At 33.1% G+C, this 19464-nt stretch overlaps 1 protein-coding gene and 1 long non-coding RNA gene across 2 annotated transcripts; both read left to right on the top strand.

Moving 5' to 3' along the window:
* The first annotated feature begins 6877 nt into the window (after nucleotides 1–6877).
* Nucleotides 6878–10669, top strand: LOC107909263 (uncharacterized). Its single transcript, XM_016836732.2, has 6 exons — nucleotides 6878–8077; nucleotides 8170–8390; nucleotides 8561–8780; nucleotides 9288–9373; nucleotides 9507–9598; nucleotides 9678–10669. Exons 1-6 carry the CDS (start codon nucleotides 7988–7990, stop codon nucleotides 9917–9919), a joined length of 951 nt encoding a protein of 316 aa, XP_016692221.2. The 5' UTR covers nucleotides 6878–7987; the 3' UTR covers nucleotides 9920–10669.
* A 3187-nt stretch (nucleotides 10670–13856) lies between these two features.
* Nucleotides 13857–16413, top strand: LOC107909264 (uncharacterized). Its single transcript, XR_001687190.2, has 3 exons — nucleotides 13857–14178; nucleotides 14269–14977; nucleotides 15059–16413. It is a non-coding gene; the product is annotated as an uncharacterized lncRNA (long non-coding RNA).
* Nucleotides 16414–19464: the final 3051 nt, after the last annotated feature.

Genomic DNA, 19464 nt, shown 5'->3' with positions numbered 1-19464 from the left:
TCTCCCGCTGGGTTCTATCTTTCATTCAATTGGATCAAATGCTCTTAGGAAGATTTCGAGCACATAGAATAATAATGAGCACTCCTATGGGTTTAATGTCTGTAAAGCAAAGAGAGGGAGAAACCTTGCAGGATTACGTTAAGCGTTTTCATGCAGCGATGCTAAATACAAAAAATTTGGAGGATCAGTGAGCCATTGATGCTTTTATCGTAGGTGTTCAAAATGAACACATACAATATTCATTCATTGATAATAGGACACAGAGTTTAACAGATTTGCATGAGAGGGCCCCCAAGTTTGCTGAAGTAGAAGAAATCAAGAGAGCAGCTCGTAGTACGTTCTAGAGAGATGATAGGAAAATAGGAACCAAGAGGGAGTTCGCGGTCATCAAGGTCTGTCTTCTCAGGCTCTATGTGTACAGGGTGGAGGATAGCAGAAGGGCGAATCACAAAATGAGTCATTCAGAGCATTTTAGATATCTGAACCTGAGCACGCGATAAGGTATGTTCATCATGGCAAATTTGGGGCTTATACCCTTTTAAATACTACGCGTGCCTATATTTTTAGCTACGTAAAAAGTCTAGGCATCTTGCCAAGTGCTCCACATATGAGACATAACACAAGGAGATCGAATTCAAGGGACAGATGTGCATTTGCAGTGGAGGAAAAAAAGGATTTGGTTCAGTGTTTGAGGGCAAACTCTAATATTTTTGCGTGGTCGGGTGTAAACATGCCTAGAGTGGATCCTTGAGTAATTGTTCCTAGGTTAAATGTGCCCCTTAAAGTTAAACCGGTTAAACAGAAAAAAAAAAGAAAAAGAAAATTTACTTCGCAGGTCATTGAGGCAGTAAGGCAAGAAGTGGGAAAACTGTTGTCAGCAGGATTTATCAAAGAGGTGGCTTACCTTGATTGGGTTTCGAATATTGCTATGGTAAAAAAGGCTAATGGAAAATGGAGAATGTGTATTGATTTCACCAACCTTAATAAAGCTTTCCCTAAGGACACTTCTTCAGGTTCTAGGCGTAGTTTACTAGCAAAAACTAGAAAGAAAAATTGAGAATACAATGGGAATTTTAGGGAATTACCTCTGAAATTATTCTTCTCAGCATTGATTTTTCTTCAAAATTTCAAATTTGAAAAATGTGATTTTTAGGGCTTTGTTAACCTATTTAAAAGGGTTTTTCTTCGCACTTGAACGATTCAAATGACCAAGAATGAGGGAACAATCAATTGTATTCTTTCTATACACATTGCGAAGTGTATGTTGCATGTTAAAGCATAAAACATACTCAGTAAGTTTTGTTTATGTCACTTTTGGCTTCATCGAACTAGGTACCAAAAAGTGCCACCTTATAACTTTTCTTCAAACCAAATGAGAGACAAATTGTTATGATACTTACTATTACGACATGCAACCCGAATGGGTCTAGGTCGGATTCTACACGGTTCGCATGTTAAGCCCGCATACTAAGTTCGTAGATCGAGCTCGCAAGATGTTAAGTGCTCACAGGAGGGGTACTTATACTTCCTTGTGATGTCACAGGTGAGATTACACAGGAGATCGTATAAATACGTGTTAAGTCTAAAATAAAGTATGGATTGAGATACATAAAATTTACTCTAAAAATCACATCAATAGATAATAAATAATAATCATATCATATAAATATATAACCTTACCTTACGAAAAAGACGGAGAAAAATTAATAATTTTTTCAAAATCGAATGGTTTATTAGAGATCAGTCATGAACCCTCTTCTAGTCGGCAATGACCAGCAAGCGAGAACGTCGAGGAAACGTGAGAAAAGCAATTACGGTTTATTTAATATAAGAGTAAGAGGCGGTGGTCCCCTAGGCTTTGGTGTCACTCATTTACAAGCAACAGATATTTATAAGTTTAAATTTCACAATATCAAAATAATATACATTTTGTTACATAAAATTTGAAGCTTTATTAATTTATGATAATATTTTAATTTGAGGTAATAGGATGGCGAGATGAGCATCCCTATTCATGTTGTGCCATGTCATGCTACGCCATGTGTTTCACACTTTGTATTTTATTCAGTTATGCTCTCTCTCTCTCTCTGTGTATATCATTCACTGAACTGAACTTACTGGACTCTGGGCTGCTGGGATATGAATATTTATGGACATTGGACAGACCAAAATATCATTCACTTTCACCTTATCTCCTTTTACAAACAAAACAAATATAAGTTTGTGATGGATACCAAACCCCTCAGATCACATGACACATTGCATCCCTCCATGCCACCACGAAACCCGTCTCATTTAAATCTTTTTATTTATTCTTTTCTCAGTTAGAACAAAGTGGGACCAAAAATACCACTTCAGACAGCGAACACAAATGAAACTTTGTTCCTCTTTTGGCTACCCACGTGTCTATATGTATATTTTTCTGTAAATATCTTCCATCTTTAATTTAATAATCTCTTTTTTAGTACGTGGCTTATTTGCTAAGTCGTTTAATCGATTTTTTTATTTTATTTAATATTGATCCGTTTTCGTATCATGTCCCCTAACATTTAACACTACTTTTCCTCGTACGTTAATATTATAGATATCTTAACAAAGAAACAAATTAATGGTGTAATAATAATAAATTAAGTGTGTGTTTAATTTATTAAAAAGAACTGTGTATTTTTTAAATGTTGACTTAATTCTATTTTACAATATTAAGAGTACAAATGAGATTTAAAACCAAAAAAAATTTGAATCGTCGTTTTACACGAATCAAATTATTATTTTATCATTTATTGATCAGTTAATACTAATATACGTTTTAATTTTTTGTAAAAAATAAAAATAGTGACGATTAATCCATCCAATGATTTGAATATTCATCTAAGTTGAATTTGAAATAAAATATTTTTGAGTTTAAATAACTATTAGAAAGTATAATTAAATTATTAAAAATTGAAACATATAATATAAAAAATAGTGAAACAACCAAGCATGAAGATATCTACTTGTTAGAAAGAAGTCTGGGAGTGGATATGATCTGCTCCTTATGTTGACGGGAATTGAAATCGAGAATGTTTTATTGTTTTATACAACGGCGGCATGTATTTTGTGAAAATACACAATTCCTTTTCTTTTTTTATGCATATTAGAAATTTTATTTTACTTTGAAAATTATGTATTTAAAAGATATGAGTATGTTTTAAATATATAATAATTAATTAATTATACAATTGAGTCAGGTAATATAGTATACTTAATAAAATTAAAATATATAACATATTTTAAGATAAAGCTTAATTTGGTTGAGTGGTAAAGCTAAGGTTTTAATGACTTAAATCGTATGAGTTTTAATGACTTAATTAGTACCTGATTGACTCGTAACATCAACTCAATTAAATTTTAAATTTAAAGAAATTTATTTGAGAAACAAACTATAAGTGGAAGGTATAGCCATAGCACTAGATCTTACGAGTAATCATCTTGTGATATAGGCGTGAATCTAAGGGAGTAAACAAGAGCTATGTCATCTAACGAATGAAAAATTTGTGACTCAGCCTCTTATGAGTGTTTAAATTATAAATTAATATATTATAAAATGATATTTTATCTCTTAAAATGAAAAAAAGAAAAGATTTATCTAATCTCTTTAACATCACTTTAGTATAAAAAAACAAAATTGGTTTGTACTAACATGTTTCGTACTTCATAGCTTCATTCATAGGTAGAATTGAGATTATTCATACTTTGAAGAGTACTTGGAAGAAGGAAATATTGATAATCTTAATGGTATAGATTCAAGTTTAGATTACAATAATGAACTCAGTTAAGAACCAACAAATGATAGAGAAAATCTCAACAAATATGGACTCTAGATCAATTGGATAAAATTGCATACAATTTATTATTTTTAATAGTACTTGTATTATTGACTACTTTGTTAGACTAACATATTACATATGATAATCTAATTTTGATTTTTGTCACTTGTCTAGAAATGTTTTATTGTATTTATTTTTATAGTAATTAACATTTTTTAAAATATAAATGATATAACTGTGTAATTACAATTTGTACTACAAAACATGACATGAGAAATTATGATGTAATTACACTCTGTAAGCCAAACATATTTAAGAAATTACAATTATTTATAATTACAAGAAAATGTAATTATATTTTTATCTAATTTTCATGTTCTGCCTAAATACACCCTAAAAATTTGTATTGTGTTGGATTTAAAATAAAATTAATTAATAGATTATTCAAATGATTTTTTAATATATCTATATAAATAGATTCATTAAAGCAAACCAAGAATAAAATGTTTCCTTTGACAAGTTCTATTTGGGTACTCTCATCAAAACCAAGAATTCTTTTTTTTTTTTTATAAAAAAATGATATGAAAAGGACTAAAATACTTTATGGCTTTCAAGTGCCATCTTACTAACTAGTAATTATATTTGATATCACTTATAAAATAAATGGGATTTAATCATGTGAATAAGAATAAATATCATTAGATACTAAATGTTTTATTAAAAAAATCAAAATTAGAAAACAAGGAAAGTTTTACTTATTTTATTATATTCAAAATTTTGCTCTTAAAAAAAAAATCTAGACTAGAACCAGATTTTAGACCTTAATAAAAGATTAAAGACAACCAAACTACTTTCTTTAAAGCTTTTAATATGTCTTTAATATACGATAAAGTTACAAACAATCAAACTTATAACAGATAGGTTAAAAATAAATTTCCATTTCAAATAAAAGATTTATATATGTTAAAAATTAAAACCTATCTTCCAAAAAAAAAAGCCTATCCACTTATTTACTACTTCACTTGAATGTGAAAAAAATTACTGCTTTGTTGTTGTTTTTTTTTTATTGTTTTGTTGCTATTTTCTTGTTATTTTTTTATATTTTGTTACCATTTCATTATTTTGTTGTTACCGGTTGAATAACGTATAACTCTTATTTTATTGTTAATTTTGTTACTATTTTAGAGATATTTGCTTGTTAAGTTGCACCTATCTATTTTAGTGTTATTTAAGTATCGATATTATTTTTAAATATATTGGGAACCATTTATTTTAATGTTTTTAGTATTTTTGATGTATTATCTTTTTAAAAAGAAATTATACAAAAAAAAAGTATAGGCTGGTCGAGTCAAGTTTTAGTATTTTTATTCATGTTGGACTTGGACAAAATTTTAAACCCATTTTTTGGCCGAACCCGGGCCTAATAAATGAGCCTAAAATTTTAATTGGGTCAGACCCGAACACAGCCCAATTTATAGACACCTCCAAGTAGAAATAATTTAGAACATCTACTTAATTATTTATTCATAATCAATGCTGTTACTCATGGAAGCCTTTAAAGAAGACATTAACGAGGCATGGGAATTATAACTTTATCAAATTAAGTTTTGCATCAAAAGGTTAATTAGACGATATAATGCAATTACTATTAGTGAATCATATTAGAAAAACAACTTTTTTAGGTTGAGAAAAAGTTACAAATTTTCCAACTTTTTTAAAAAATATATTTTTTTTCTAATTTGAAAAATATCTATTTATTCTTAAAGTTTGATAAAAAAAACATAAACGGTTAAGATTTATTTATTAAGTAAATTTTAAGTTAAAAATAATTATAAATTTTTATTTTATTCCTATTTAATGTTTTCAATTTTTAATTAAATATGAAAAAAATTAATTTCTTTAAAATTATGGTGATGAAAAGAAGGCCGACTCACTTTAAAAGATGGAGAAAGACGAGGGAGAGATAGATTGTCGTGAGGGTTAGGAAGGCTAATTGTAGGAAATAATTGCTTAAGGTTGCTAATAGGAAATAATATCTCTTTTTCATCATTCTGAATGGTATTTATAAGGGGAGACCCTTTTGCTTGGTGGTGGTGACGTGGAAGTTTGTTAGAAGGAGGTTATCATCATAGAGCACGTGAAAGACGTGCATAGTGAGGCTCATTCTGTTAATCATTTTTTTAGACAATATGAAGTTGTTATACTTAGGTGGGCCCTAAAAGTCTCTAAACAGAGTGTTCACACTGAAAAACAAGTGGCGAGACTATAGTAAGCGGGAAGCCTAATGAAAAGGGACGTTTCCTATATTAACGGGTAGTTTCACAGTGAGTGGCTAGTCTAGAAAGCTGAGCAATTGAAAATAACCCAATAAGTAGGAAATGAAAAACCATCTTCAAGCATCCACTTGATGCCTTCTAAAAGTATTACACGTCTAAATCGAGTGGTTGTTTAACAAAAATTAAATCATATTTTAATTCAAGTAAAACTTCAATATCTTACATGTATATGTAGTTAAGTTATGTGTTAACTTTAAAATCAACTCATTAAACACTTTTATTTAAATAAATTAATTAAAAGGTTTTATCGGTAAATAAATTGATTAATAAAAGCATAAAGTGATAGAAAAAAAAAGAGAAAAATCTAGAATTTATTGAAAATAAACTTATAGCTATTAATTTGTAAAGTACATTTTATCTCTTTAAAAATATTACTAATGTTAGGAATTAATCAAACTTCAACATTATCATTTATCTTATTTTTGTATATTTACTCTTTTTTTTAAATATAATAATATTCATATTACATATTTTATAATTATTTTTTAACTCGTGTGTTTTCAATAGTTCAATTATTTTCAAAAATATTTATCTAAAAAATAAAATTACAAATATGATTTTAATATGATGTATTAATGCTAATATTTTCAAAAAGGTTGGGAAAATAAAAGGATCTTATGGGCTGCATTGTTCATTATTGGTGTGAATGGTAAATAAAAATCGTATTTTGACTAAACGCAAAAAGTCAGATTCTTTCTTCTCAAATTTCAATTTTCATGGTGATTGGATTACACTCCACAGTAATAAAATATTTGCTTACCCAAAACGGCACAATCCATTAGATGTAAAGATTTTTCTCTTTTTACTATTAAAAAGATTAAATTTTCTTATTTTTTTCACAGAGTCATGAAATCTAATGCATATATAAAAATTAGATGCCTTAAATTAATATTGTTCTGTATTTGCTGGTTCTTTCTAGAAAGTGTAGAGAAACAGATAGTTGTGTTCATAAATATGATATTTTCTCTCTTTTTACCCCTCTGTTTCCCTTATCAAGTGTATTTTGGTTGTGTTCTGCTTTTGTTTCCCGGGAAAAAGTTCAATTTTTCTTTTTAATTTCTGTTAAAGAAGTCCTCTTGATCCTAGTGAAAGGATCCAAACCAACAAATCTTTTAGCAGAAATCATGGGGTTCTGTTGAAACAACTAAAAAGAAAAAACCTTGAAAAAAAATTCTGGCTTCTGTCATTAAAATAAGCTTTTTTCTGGTTTTCCCTTATTTTGTATTGTTTTTGTTTCTTGGTGTGGGATACGAGTGTTTTCAACTTTGCCTTGTGGGTTTTTGTTTAAGAATTAAGCGTTGAACGGTCGTAGAGAAGAAACTTGTTTCTTCATTGTTGATCAAAGCAGAGCAGGCTTGAGTTTTCTTTAAGTTTGCAGGGAGAGAGTGGAATTCCCTTTTATTTTCACTACTTGTTGTTTAATTCTTAAGCTTTTCTTGTGGGGGGTGGTGAGAAAGGGTCGTCCAAATCAACCGGTGACCGGAAAAGAGTTGAATTAGACAACATTGTCAACCACCAAGAAAGACTCAGTTGAATAGAGAGATAGGGAGAGAGATATTTGATGTTAAAATTCTCTTCCATTTCTGTTCCCTTAAATTTAGCTGTCCAAACGTGAGACTATAGAATATCTCTCGAGTCACAAATTTCCATCATATAACCAAATCGCGACAATCTCTCTCTTCTTCTCTCCTTGTTTCCCTCCCTCCCTAGTCTTTCCCATTCTACTCTCTCTTTCTCTTGTGTTTTTCTTGTGGTTCCTCTGTTTTCAGGGTTGAGGTTGAGAGACCAAAAAAACAAAAAAAAAACCCCCAATCTCTCTCATCTCCGTCTCTTTGTTTTGGAATCATGATTTTTGAAACAGGGTCGACGCAATCAAACCTTGCCTGCTTCCTCCATTGCACTACCCCGACTGTCAAGTCCCATTTTCTTCCCAAGGTCACTCCTCTTTCCCATCTCTCTCTCTCTCTCTCCGTCATTCTTGTTGTTTATTTGATTATGGTTTCATGGTTGATTTGTTTATGTTGCAGAGTGAGATTAGGAACCTTAATCGATTATGGCACCCTTGGGAGAGAGAAAAGGTTGAATATTTCACGTTGGGTGATCTTTGGAATTGTTATGACGAATGGAGTGCGTACGGGGCTGGCGTTCCCATTGTCTTGAACAACGCCGAAACCTTAGTCCAATACTATGTTCCTTATCTCTCTGCCATCCAAATCTTTACCAGCAATTCTTCAGTCAACACCTTTAGGTAAATCAATCTTTTGGCTGTTGACATGATATTCGTGGCAAACATTGAGTATGCAATTGTGTTGTTTAACACCTTCAATCGATATTATTAGATTAGGCAAAGGGCAATTGTACAATTCTGGGGGTTTTGTAGATGTGATAAAAAATAAAATCTGGTTGGAATCTTTACAGGGAGGAGACTGAATCAGGTGATGGCGAGAGGGATTCTTTTAGTGACTCATTGAGTGATGAGAGCGAGAGTGACAAGTTATGGAGATGGGACGGATGCTCGTCGGAGGATGGCGGTTCCGAGCACGATAGCCTTTGGCATGTGAATAATAGATTGGGTTACCTTTACTTTCAGTATTTCGAGAGATCAACTCCTTATGGAAGAGTTCCACTCATGGATAAGGTACTTCTTTTTGTGCCTGATTCCTTGCTTTTGTTGGTTTTAGCCCTTACTTACACCCATCTTTTTTTACTGATTGCATTGTCTTCTTTCTTTGATTCGCATTTTCTATGCTTTATATGGCTTTTTCCCAATTGTAAGATTGACAATGTAATGGCAATTGATTAGACTTAGAAAGAACAGCTACGGATTTTTCAGAATATAAGCATCTTATAAAGACTGAAATAAAACTTTTGACCTTTGAATAGCAAAATTCCTTTGCTTTTATTTCCCTTTCTCTGCATATTGTGGTTTTTTCATGTCTCTTGTTATTTTGTCTACAATCATCTCTTTAAGGATATTATCAATATATATCTAATCCTTCATGAGCATAAATTCTTGCTTTTGTCGTGATATTGTTTTTTAAACTTTTACTGTTGTCACAAAGAAGAATAAGTTAATACCCTTTCGGTCTTTGTGACTTTAAGTTTCGACGCGATTGTGACGCGTTGCGGTACTCGCTTTTAACAGATTAATGGATTATCGAGAAGATGCCCCGGGTTGATGTCATTGAGGAGCGTAGATCTTTCCCCAGCTAGTTGGATGGCTGTTTACTGGTCTTTTTCCGTCTCTTCCTCTCTCTTTTCTGATAGAATCTCCCTCTTAGACCTCTTTAGATAATATGATTTTGCATATTATATAGTTTCAAATTATTGACAAAGGATTATTTTTTGATGTTGATGATATCAGGTACCCAATTTATCATATTCCCATGGGAAGGACCATAAAAGACTTGTCCACATGCTTCCTCACATACCACACTCTATCTTCTTCTTTCCAAGGTTCTCTTTCTTTCAGCTTTTACGTTATGTTAAGTTGCTTGGTTCCAAGATACTTATACATGTAATGGTTGTTTTGCAGATATGGACCTGGAAGATGACATTGAGAATCCTGAAAGGAAGCGAAAGGAAGGAGAAGGCATCTCTCTTCCACCATTTGGCTTGGCCACTTACAAGATGCAAGGAAACGTGTGGGTCTCGGGTAATTCTGGGCGGGACCAAGAGAGGCTGGTGTCGCTTTTAAGCGTGGCAGATTCGTGGCTAAAGCAACTTAGAGTCCAGCACCATGACTTCAATTACTTCACGGGGATTCGACGTGGCTAAACACATAATTGCTTGCTGTAGTTTTCTGTTGAGAACCCCATGGAAGTGACTGACCACTAATTAACAAAAACAAAAAAGAAAAAGAAAAAAAGTTAAAAAAAAAGCCTCTTTTTGGGTTTTAAGAATTTTTGGTTTTGTGCTTGGGAGTAATAGTGAGGATTGTGATTGGCACTTGTTATCAAAACCCTTTTGACGGTTCACTCTGAGGCCAGCCTTGACAGGAACTTTCAGCAGAGGCTATGTGAGTTTACCCTCTTTATGTTTGTGGGCTTTTATTGTAAAGAAATGGGTGAGGGTCTAAAAGAGTACAAAAGTGGGGCTCTGAAACGTTAGAAACTCTTTGGGGTTTGTATGATATATGTTTCTCTTGACCTTAATTATAGAGTTAATAGAGATGTGGAAAAAGATGGCCCCCCACAGTTTCATAAAAAATTTCCCTCACTCATCATTATTCATATTGGGTACCTGTAGCAAATAAAGCAAAACCAATGAACAGTACGTCCTTTTCACCAATAAATTTTCACCGAAAATAAAATATATATGCAAAGCAAAAGCAAGTGAGAGAAAAATGTTGACTTGAGAGACATTAGAACTTTGGTACGAATTTCATGCTTAACATTGCATGCTAGGTTGGGTTGGGCAGACACAGAACATGAAGAAAAGTAGAAATCTAGCAATGGTGGGACCTGAGGTCTTTGATATTAATGCCACCACTTGTATTGGTATTCAATTTACATATTTATTGGTTCAGCTATCTTGCTCTAATTTCCCTGTCACTATGTCATTGCCCTGCTGGTTTTCTTTTTGTCATTCCAACATTTTATCGAGCACATGGTGCAACTGGTTAACAACAGAACAACACCTATTTGATTCATGGATACAAACATTACCTGGGGTCTTCTCTAGACGAAATCGGTTTTGACGCAGAATCATGGAGGACAAAAGTTAAACATTCTCTCTTCTTAAAACTATTAATTATTGTCTTTACCTTAGCATTTTGAATGACTTGACTTGAAGCCAAGTCACTGAACATGCCCAACTCTTCAAGCCCAGTAAACCCTCCGGCTGGATGATGGGCAATATATTGATATTTTGATTTGTGTTTTATTTTTGGTCAAAGTTCAAATTTCATTTCATGGGAATGCAACAAATGGGAACAATGTCCTATGCGAACAAAGGACAACGAAGCCTCCAACCCAAATAAACGAAACGAAGGAAGCACTCGAAAACCCAAGTCTCGTAAAAGACAACACCCTAGAAGATGAGTAAACCCTACAATTTATGTCAGAGACAGGTCGTCATTGCTTGAATTAAGCCTCCTTGCCTAATGGAGGCAAAAAGAGATCTCGGCACAAACGTCGCCCAATAGTAAGATGCGTTACTCAACTCTCAAGGTAATGGACATTGATATAGCGAGTCTTTAAGCAAACCTTGCCTTCGGTAGTGGATACTACTCTTGACTTGAACCAATAGATCAAACGAGCCTCATGGGACTCGAGTTCCGTAGCCTAATCGCGACGCGAAAGCACAGTGCAGTCCATAGGCCACGAAGCTTATTTTTCCAACCGGACCCCATCTTGCCGGAAATATTGGTTGGAGTTTGGCAACAGCAAAGTTTCTTTGGGGAGATTGGGATTATGTTATATATTTTTATAGGAGTTAGAATACAATCTCGCCATTATATAATCAAAATTTTATTATTTTGAAGTCTAACTATAATTTTAGTATTAAATAGATTTATAAAATTTAGAGGGTCAACCAGAAATTTTCAATTTTGGGGAGTTAGGCCCCCTACCTGCGCCCTTGGGAGTTCAGGAACAACGAAAGAGTCGACCACCATTACAGCACCTCAACCCTAAAGATTAAGCAACACAACGCAGGCAATCGGGATCTCCGGTTAGCACCCAGAGGCCAGGGCAGAGAAGCGGTTAGGACGGATGAAACTACCGAGCGGACCACCATTTGATACTGTTTATGGTGTTTTAAATTGAAGTAACTAGAACTTTTAGTATATAGTCCATTCAAGTTCATAATGATGCATATTAAGCAAAATTGCAACATAGTTGGGTTGTTAAGTAGGTAGCCTTGGTATTTTGTGGAATAAATTTTCATTTTTGTAATATTTATAAATAAGCAATGGTGGTGTACCGTCACCTCCATTTGATTGCCACGAAAAAGCCCCAACACTATGCATTCTGATCTATGCCTTATAAATATATGGTAGTGGCGGTTCCATTAGGAATTTGATACTAATCCTCACACAACCCTAAACTAATATCTAACATTACTTTAATCCCATCACTAAATAAACAACAATACAACATATGTTTATCTAGAAATGATTACAGTATTTGACTTACAGTTCTGATTAGATTTTTTTTGTGGTTTTATCAAACCAAACAAATAATTATGGATATGATTCATTGATTAATCAAATTGGTCTCAGTTGAAGTTGATTAATGGTTCATTTATGAGATTGTTTAAGTGATCCCTTAAAGATGATTTATTATGAGAATATGATATACTAGCTAATAATATTAACTTTTAAATTAGGTTCACATTCAAACTTAAATGAACCCAACTCAAGGGATTTAAAAATAGAGAGATGAATGTGAACATAAAATTGTTGGTTGAAACATAGATGAAGAAGACAGGTTAAAGATGCAAATGGGTGTGTTGGTGGGTGCAATGAAGTGGTTTCCCAGTTGGACAATTGAAATGAGAAGAGAAAAATGGAAACCCCCAATTTCAACACCTTATCCACACACAACTACAACAAATCACACTTGATCTCAAAAGGTCCCAACCAGTAACCAAGTGTTATAAATGACTAGAGGAAGGAAAAAAACAAAGAACTTGAGAATGCAACATCACTTGCTTCACACATAGGCCTTTTGGCTCTTTTATCTTTTAAGTCAATGTGGGTCTCACGTGTAATATAGGTAAAATTATCAAAATTAGATTACATTTTGTTATCTACTTAAAAAATGGGTAAATTAGTTTATGTACATTAGACTAACGAGCAAATTAGTCTGTTATGTTAATTTTCTTTTATCTTTTTGTATTGTTAAAAATTAGTATGGTTGATGGAATAATCAGACAGTTACATGTGACATGCCATGTATACCTAATCCTGACATATAGGGACCGATTTTTAACAACAGAAATTGATGAAATTTTTAACAAAAAGATCGGTTTGCTCTTTAATTTAATGTATAAAGACTAATTTATCTATTTTTTAGTAAAGAGAATAAAATATAATTTAACTCTTAATACATGAGTCCCCGTTATATTTTTATCTATAAATAACATACACTTGTTTTATAAGTAGATATGTTATTGGGTCAAGAACTGACCCGATTAATTTTAGATCGGGCTTAAATATTTTAAATCTAACCTACGTCAGTTCTTGATTTTTTTTCTTTTTAAGTTATTTGCTTAGAATTTTTTTCTAGATTTTAATTTTAATTCATAAACATCATCCCAAAAGTGCAAACAAGCGTTTTTACCTCCAAAAATAAAAAAAAACTTATAAAATTATAATGTAATAAAATGATAAAAGTATATTTTAAGTTTCCTAAATTTTTTATTTAATTTCAATTTCAAATTTTTGGGCGTTTTAACTATAGTCAAATATGAACATAAAACCCACTGAGGGTGGAAAAACAAGGCAGCCATGTGTGAATTTAGGAATCTTGGTGTATCTTCTTGATTGAGTTTCCGAGTGAATTACATAAAAATTCTGATTTTTTAAAAATAATTATTAGATAAGGTTGATTTTTTTATTATAAAATTATGAGATTAAGTCGAAATAACGAAAACACTTCCCAATAGAGTTGAAAGTGTCTTTTGTTGATTTATAGAAAAGCGTGTATTAACAGAAAAACGCTTCTAACTAAAAACACTTTTTGCCACATTAGTTATTTTCTCCGACGGCTATTTAATTAGTCATTGAAACCAACCTACCCCTCCTAATGACTATAATTCTTTTTCTATATAAACCACCCATTTCATTTTTTTTTCAATTCAATGTCAACTATCTCTCTCACATCCTCAAATCTCTCTCAATTCCCTTTTAATTTCTTACTCAAATTTTATTTCTCTCTCAACTCTATCTTTTTTTTAATTATTAAAATTGTATTAAGATTTTCTTAAAATTTTTTCTATTACAATTTATTTCGTGTTTTTCAAAATTAGCAATGGCAAAATCTCTAATCCGTTTGGATGACAAGCACATTTCGATCAATCAATTGCAAATGGTAAGAATTTTTTTATTATATTTAATCTAATTTAATTTGAATATTTTATTGTTACATTGGAATTTAATATTTTTTATTTTTTATATATAGCCGAAAGATTGAATTTTGGAGACGTATATTTGTAATTTACCTGCTCTTACATCACCTTTAATCGAACCCTACTTGAGAGATGTGAGATTTTTGCACATGACCCTGATGGGTAAGAGTGTAAATTGAACCCTACACTTGTAAGCGCGCTGGTGGAAAGATGGAGACTAGAGACGCGCACATTCCATCTTCCATGCGACGAGTGTGATATCACTGTCGAAGACGTACAATTATAGTTCAAGTTACCAATGGATGGGCCGGTAGTGACTGGATTAGTTGTTGAGCCGGTTGGAGAGATGTATGCGAGCAACTTTTGGGGAGGGTTCCGGAAACAATTTATGGAGCCCAAATAGATATGAATTGGTTAAGAAGAAATTTTGGTGGGCTTGTACGAATTCGAGTGAAGCCCAAAAAGAACAACACGCTCGGACGTATATCTTTATGATCATCGGGGGTTTCCTAATGCTCGATTAGTCACGAAATCTTGTCTAGTTAAGGTGGCTACTAAAACTCGTCGATTTTAAAGAAGTGGGTGAACTCAGTTGGGAGTCGTCGTATTGGTGACGTTGTACCAAAAGATGTGTCAGGCGACGGAATCACAAAAAAATAAAGTCGATCGTTGCATGCTACTATAACAATTATAGGTGTGGTACCGACTGTCATTTTTACGTCCTCAAGCGGACTACCTTTATACTTTCCCACTCGTAATAAGGTAAAATTCATTAGACAATATATTTACCACAATAAAATTATTTAAAATTTAAATTATTGTGTTAACATATTATTTCAATAGGTGGAACCGTGGGCCGAGTTACATGAGACTATCAGATGAGCTTCGAGATATACGACTTCTGTTAGACCAACGATTGGAAGTGGAGATATGTATTTTTTAAATTTGAATTATATAATATTAAAGTAGTCGATTTAAAAATTAATAATATATATAACTAAAACTTTTTTTATTTTAATATAGTTTGAATGCTTTAATCCTACAATTCAAGAATGCATATCGTTCGAATTATTGGTGAATCCCAATATCTGGCACGTGAAGGTGCCATTGGTAGTGTATGCTATAGTGGAGATACATGAGTCAGATAGAGTGTTGCGGAAGTTCGGCTTTAGGCAATCGATTCAGCCGGCACCCCAAGACATTGAAGATCTGCATCATATTGACTTGCGGGGGAGAACAGATGAGCATTGGCCAACACTCCATGTGTAATATATCAACATCTGGATCAATAAATGCAAGTTTTTACCTACTCACGAGGCCATTATCACTTCTGAGTTAGCCTATAATCCAGAGTACATGACATGGTTTAGGGTCCATGACAAGCTATAGCTGCTAGCGAAAGAGACGAGGGATAAACACCTGCATATGAGGAGGCCATGATAGGCACTTAGGCATCCAAGGTCTGGAGCAGCTGCTGAGGTAGGTCTATTGTCTACATCTACACAAGAACCAACACTGATGGTCACACCACCCCTCGGTCAGTATGACTCGACTTATTCTGGTGCTTATACTAACCTCATCATTTTTACACAAGCACAACATATTGTACCACATTTTTCTGTTTCTACATCGATGCTAGATTTTATTTTTGGACCTCTGTCCCTGGAATATTACACGCCGATGCCATTGATGTTTCAGACAATGACGGATCCGATGACGATGTATAGGCCGCCTATGTTTGGGGCACTGACTGGAAGTCCGATCGTTCTGCCATTGGTGTATGGGACACAATATAATTATACCCCTATGCCAGTGGTGTCGCAAACACCTCCAGGATCATTGGTAGAACATCTTCGCAACAACTTGTTCCTAGAATAGAGGATACACAATGCCAATCTAGGAGTAACCAACCAATCACAATTAACTACATACAGAGGTGAAGAAGATGAGAGGCCGATACCACAACCTGTACCCGACGAAGGCATAACGATCAAGATAAGGAGACCAATATATAGCTTGAACCAACAAGAAATTCGGCTCACAACCATTGACCACCTTGATGTGGTACACATTCTGACTGAGGATATAAATGATTTTTTTTTGTACATAGGGCACACAATGAAAAATATGTTTTATCATCACATTGAATACCATGATGTGACATACATTCTACCCAAAGATATGAATGATTTATTTCATCTGTCCAAATGTGGCCGCCTTTCATCTGTCTAACATATTTTTTCGCTCATTTTGGGAAAAAGTTCAATCAAACGGAAATATATTTCTTTAACAACTAAGGTTATCGACAAATGACATATTCCCTTCAATGCGAAATTAATGCATTCCGCTAGGTTTGTCGTCATATGCCCATATAAAAATTAACAATTGAACACCCCAAATATAAGACAATCTTGATGCAGTACTCGCGATAACATAAGTATGTGGAGCGATATATTTTTTTATGGTCCATAATCTTGTCTTCTTTTTAACAGAAGCCATGATTTTCCATGCATATATGGTGTCTCGCATTGTGCATTTCGCGTCGAACTTCTCAGATTGAGATTTAATAATGTGGAAGTTTACGCCGTTCTTGATATTGTATCGCTTCACTGAAGCGAAAAAACCATCTTTAAAGGAAAACTTCTTCCCCACGTATAAATTACTCGAATCCAATGAAGAACTCGTATGTCCCAATCTTTTGTATGGTAGTTCTAGAAACTCTAACCCATCTTCTGTTGATAGGTCCACATTATGCATAATCGTGGATCTTCTTCGGCACCTTCTTCCGGACTTTTAGTGTCTCAACCTCTATATTCTGGTTCAGTTAGATCAGCTTTAGTTCAAAAAATAATGCAATTTCCAAATCATCGCCTCTGGGCTTTCGGATTGGATCGACATCGGGTTTAGTTCTCTCTTCATTCTTAACCCCACCAGTATGTCCAGGGTTGGATGTACTTTCATCGGTGGACGTCGTAGGGAGTACATTATCTTTTTTTGCATAGTTGTTGAAACAATCAAAATCACCTACTGATTGCCAATCGCTGAAACTTGATGCCATTCCCCTGTAAGTGTTCCTAGCATTGAACATCGGCTGACCGAAGTTCAAATTAAAACCACTAACTGAGTGTCGTGCAGAGGTTTAGTATTTTGTGTTACCACCAAACCTTGACTGTTGGGCATTTTGCCTGTCGCGGTTAAAATTTAGTGTCAAAATAAATGAGTGTCTTCCCATTGATGATTCTAGGATATCATAATGAAAAGCTTCTAACAAAGCAGTGAACCCACTGCACAACTGTGTCATTAGATTCTCGACTTGTTCTTCAATTTCGGTCGCTCGGACTGGAACATATGTTAACCTCTGAGGGCCTTCATCTATCCTTACAAACTTCGCATATAACTTAAGAATTGGTGATCCACTGACAAGATGCGTTTGCACCATCGCTTCCAACCTCCTTGTGCCCCTGATATCAAAAACATCATATTTGACAAGGTCGACCGAAGCACAAAATTGATATTTAAGTGATGATGCTCTCATCTGGTTGGATCTGATGATTTTTCGCCTAATTTTTCCACGCAGCTCCGACAATTGTATGTTCGGGTTAAAAACCAACCGCGTTGTGTTCTCTAATAAAAGGATGATCTCATTCTCGGTGTCATGCACTTTATCGTCATAATAAACAATAACATTAATTCGTCTATTCATTTTCAAAGAAATAACCTATTCCACATGTTCGAAGCACAAACATTATGCAAAAAAATAGTGTTGTAATTAAATATGAACAACAAAATCAATCTTTACTTGATGTAAATTACGTGGTAGCTCCAAATTATGCCTTATGTGGGAACTTCATTTTCTTTTGGTTCTTTTTACAAGTTTTTTTGTTCGTAAATGTCTTATGCCACTCAATGCTGAAAGCCATGCTTTTTTAGACCCGGGGGTGAGTGGCAATTGATTCAAAAAAATTTCTCGGGTGAGTGGGGAGTTGAAAGTACTGGGAAAACGCTCCATGTAGGACGCGTTTTTAGTACACTGTCAAAAAAAACATTGAAAGCGCGTAGCTGGACACGTTTTCAGCTGACATGGCATGAAAATCCGTCCAGCTAGACGGGCTTTCAGTGCTTTTTTTATAGCGCACTGAAAATGCGTCCTAAGTGAAGCATTTTCCCTTTATCACTTTCAACTCTACACTTTTTCCCACTCAACCATCAGATCATGATATATTTTTTGAAGAAATCTGAAAGCTCGAAAATAATGCATTGAAAAATTTGATCGATCTCAACCTCCCATGAAAAAAAAATGATCAAAACTTAGTTGCATTTAAGAAAACTGAAAAAGTACAAACTAAGATTTAATCAAATCAAGTAGTTTGAGTTTCGATTATGAATCGAATTGAATTTTAAAATTTAAATAATTCGAATATACAATTGGTGTAAATACAATGCTTTTAAATATCGAATTAAATAATTATTAACTTTACATCTCAAAAAATTATAAAAAAATCTAAAAAATATATAAAAAAGCTTAAAAAATATATAAAAAAAACTCAAAACCCTTCACAACCCTGATCCTAAGTCCTAAAATCCACACTACCCTAACCCTATTTAAAAAAATTCCTAACTCTAAAAAAAATCAAAATCATTTTAAAAAACCCAATTATTTAAAAAAACCAGAATTTTCAGAAATTCGCTATGAGTTTCCAGTTTCTAATGATGAAAGCATAATTTGTAATTGGATAATTTCCATTTTTGCAATTTTCTTCATTATTTTACCAAGTAATTATTTGATATATTAGTAATAGAATAGATTTAAAAAAAAAAGAAATTCTAAGTAAAGTTAGAAAAGGCGTTGCATAATTTTTAATTAATATATTAGTGTAATTATGATTAAATTGAGACAAAATTTTAGTCCGGCCCTCTAGTTGAAATTATTTACTCATCCATGGGCTTTTGAATTGAAAGTTATATCCCATAATAGAGAGAAGCTGATGGATCAAAACGTATACAGCTTCACTCCATAATATAGGTTAGTGTTTGGATTTGAATTTAACCCAATATTGAAGTTGGGCCTGCCTTATTGCTCTATACAATTGTATATATGAAAGTCCAAAATATTAGTTTATATTTTGAAGATTTTTTTAATATTAATTTTATTATAATTTCTTATCGTATTTGTTTTTTTTGATATAATGTCTAGAATTATTTACAGCCTCCCTCTCAACTCTTAGATAGGAAGATAATGCGCTTCAACG

The sequence above is a fragment of the Gossypium hirsutum genome, chromosome D02 (assembly GCF_007990345.1).
Source record: "Gossypium hirsutum isolate 1008001.06 chromosome D02, Gossypium_hirsutum_v2.1, whole genome shotgun sequence".
NCBI classification, from domain to species: Eukaryota; Viridiplantae; Streptophyta; class Magnoliopsida; order Malvales; family Malvaceae; genus Gossypium; species Gossypium hirsutum.
This window is presented reverse-complemented; position numbering and strand designations above follow the sequence as displayed.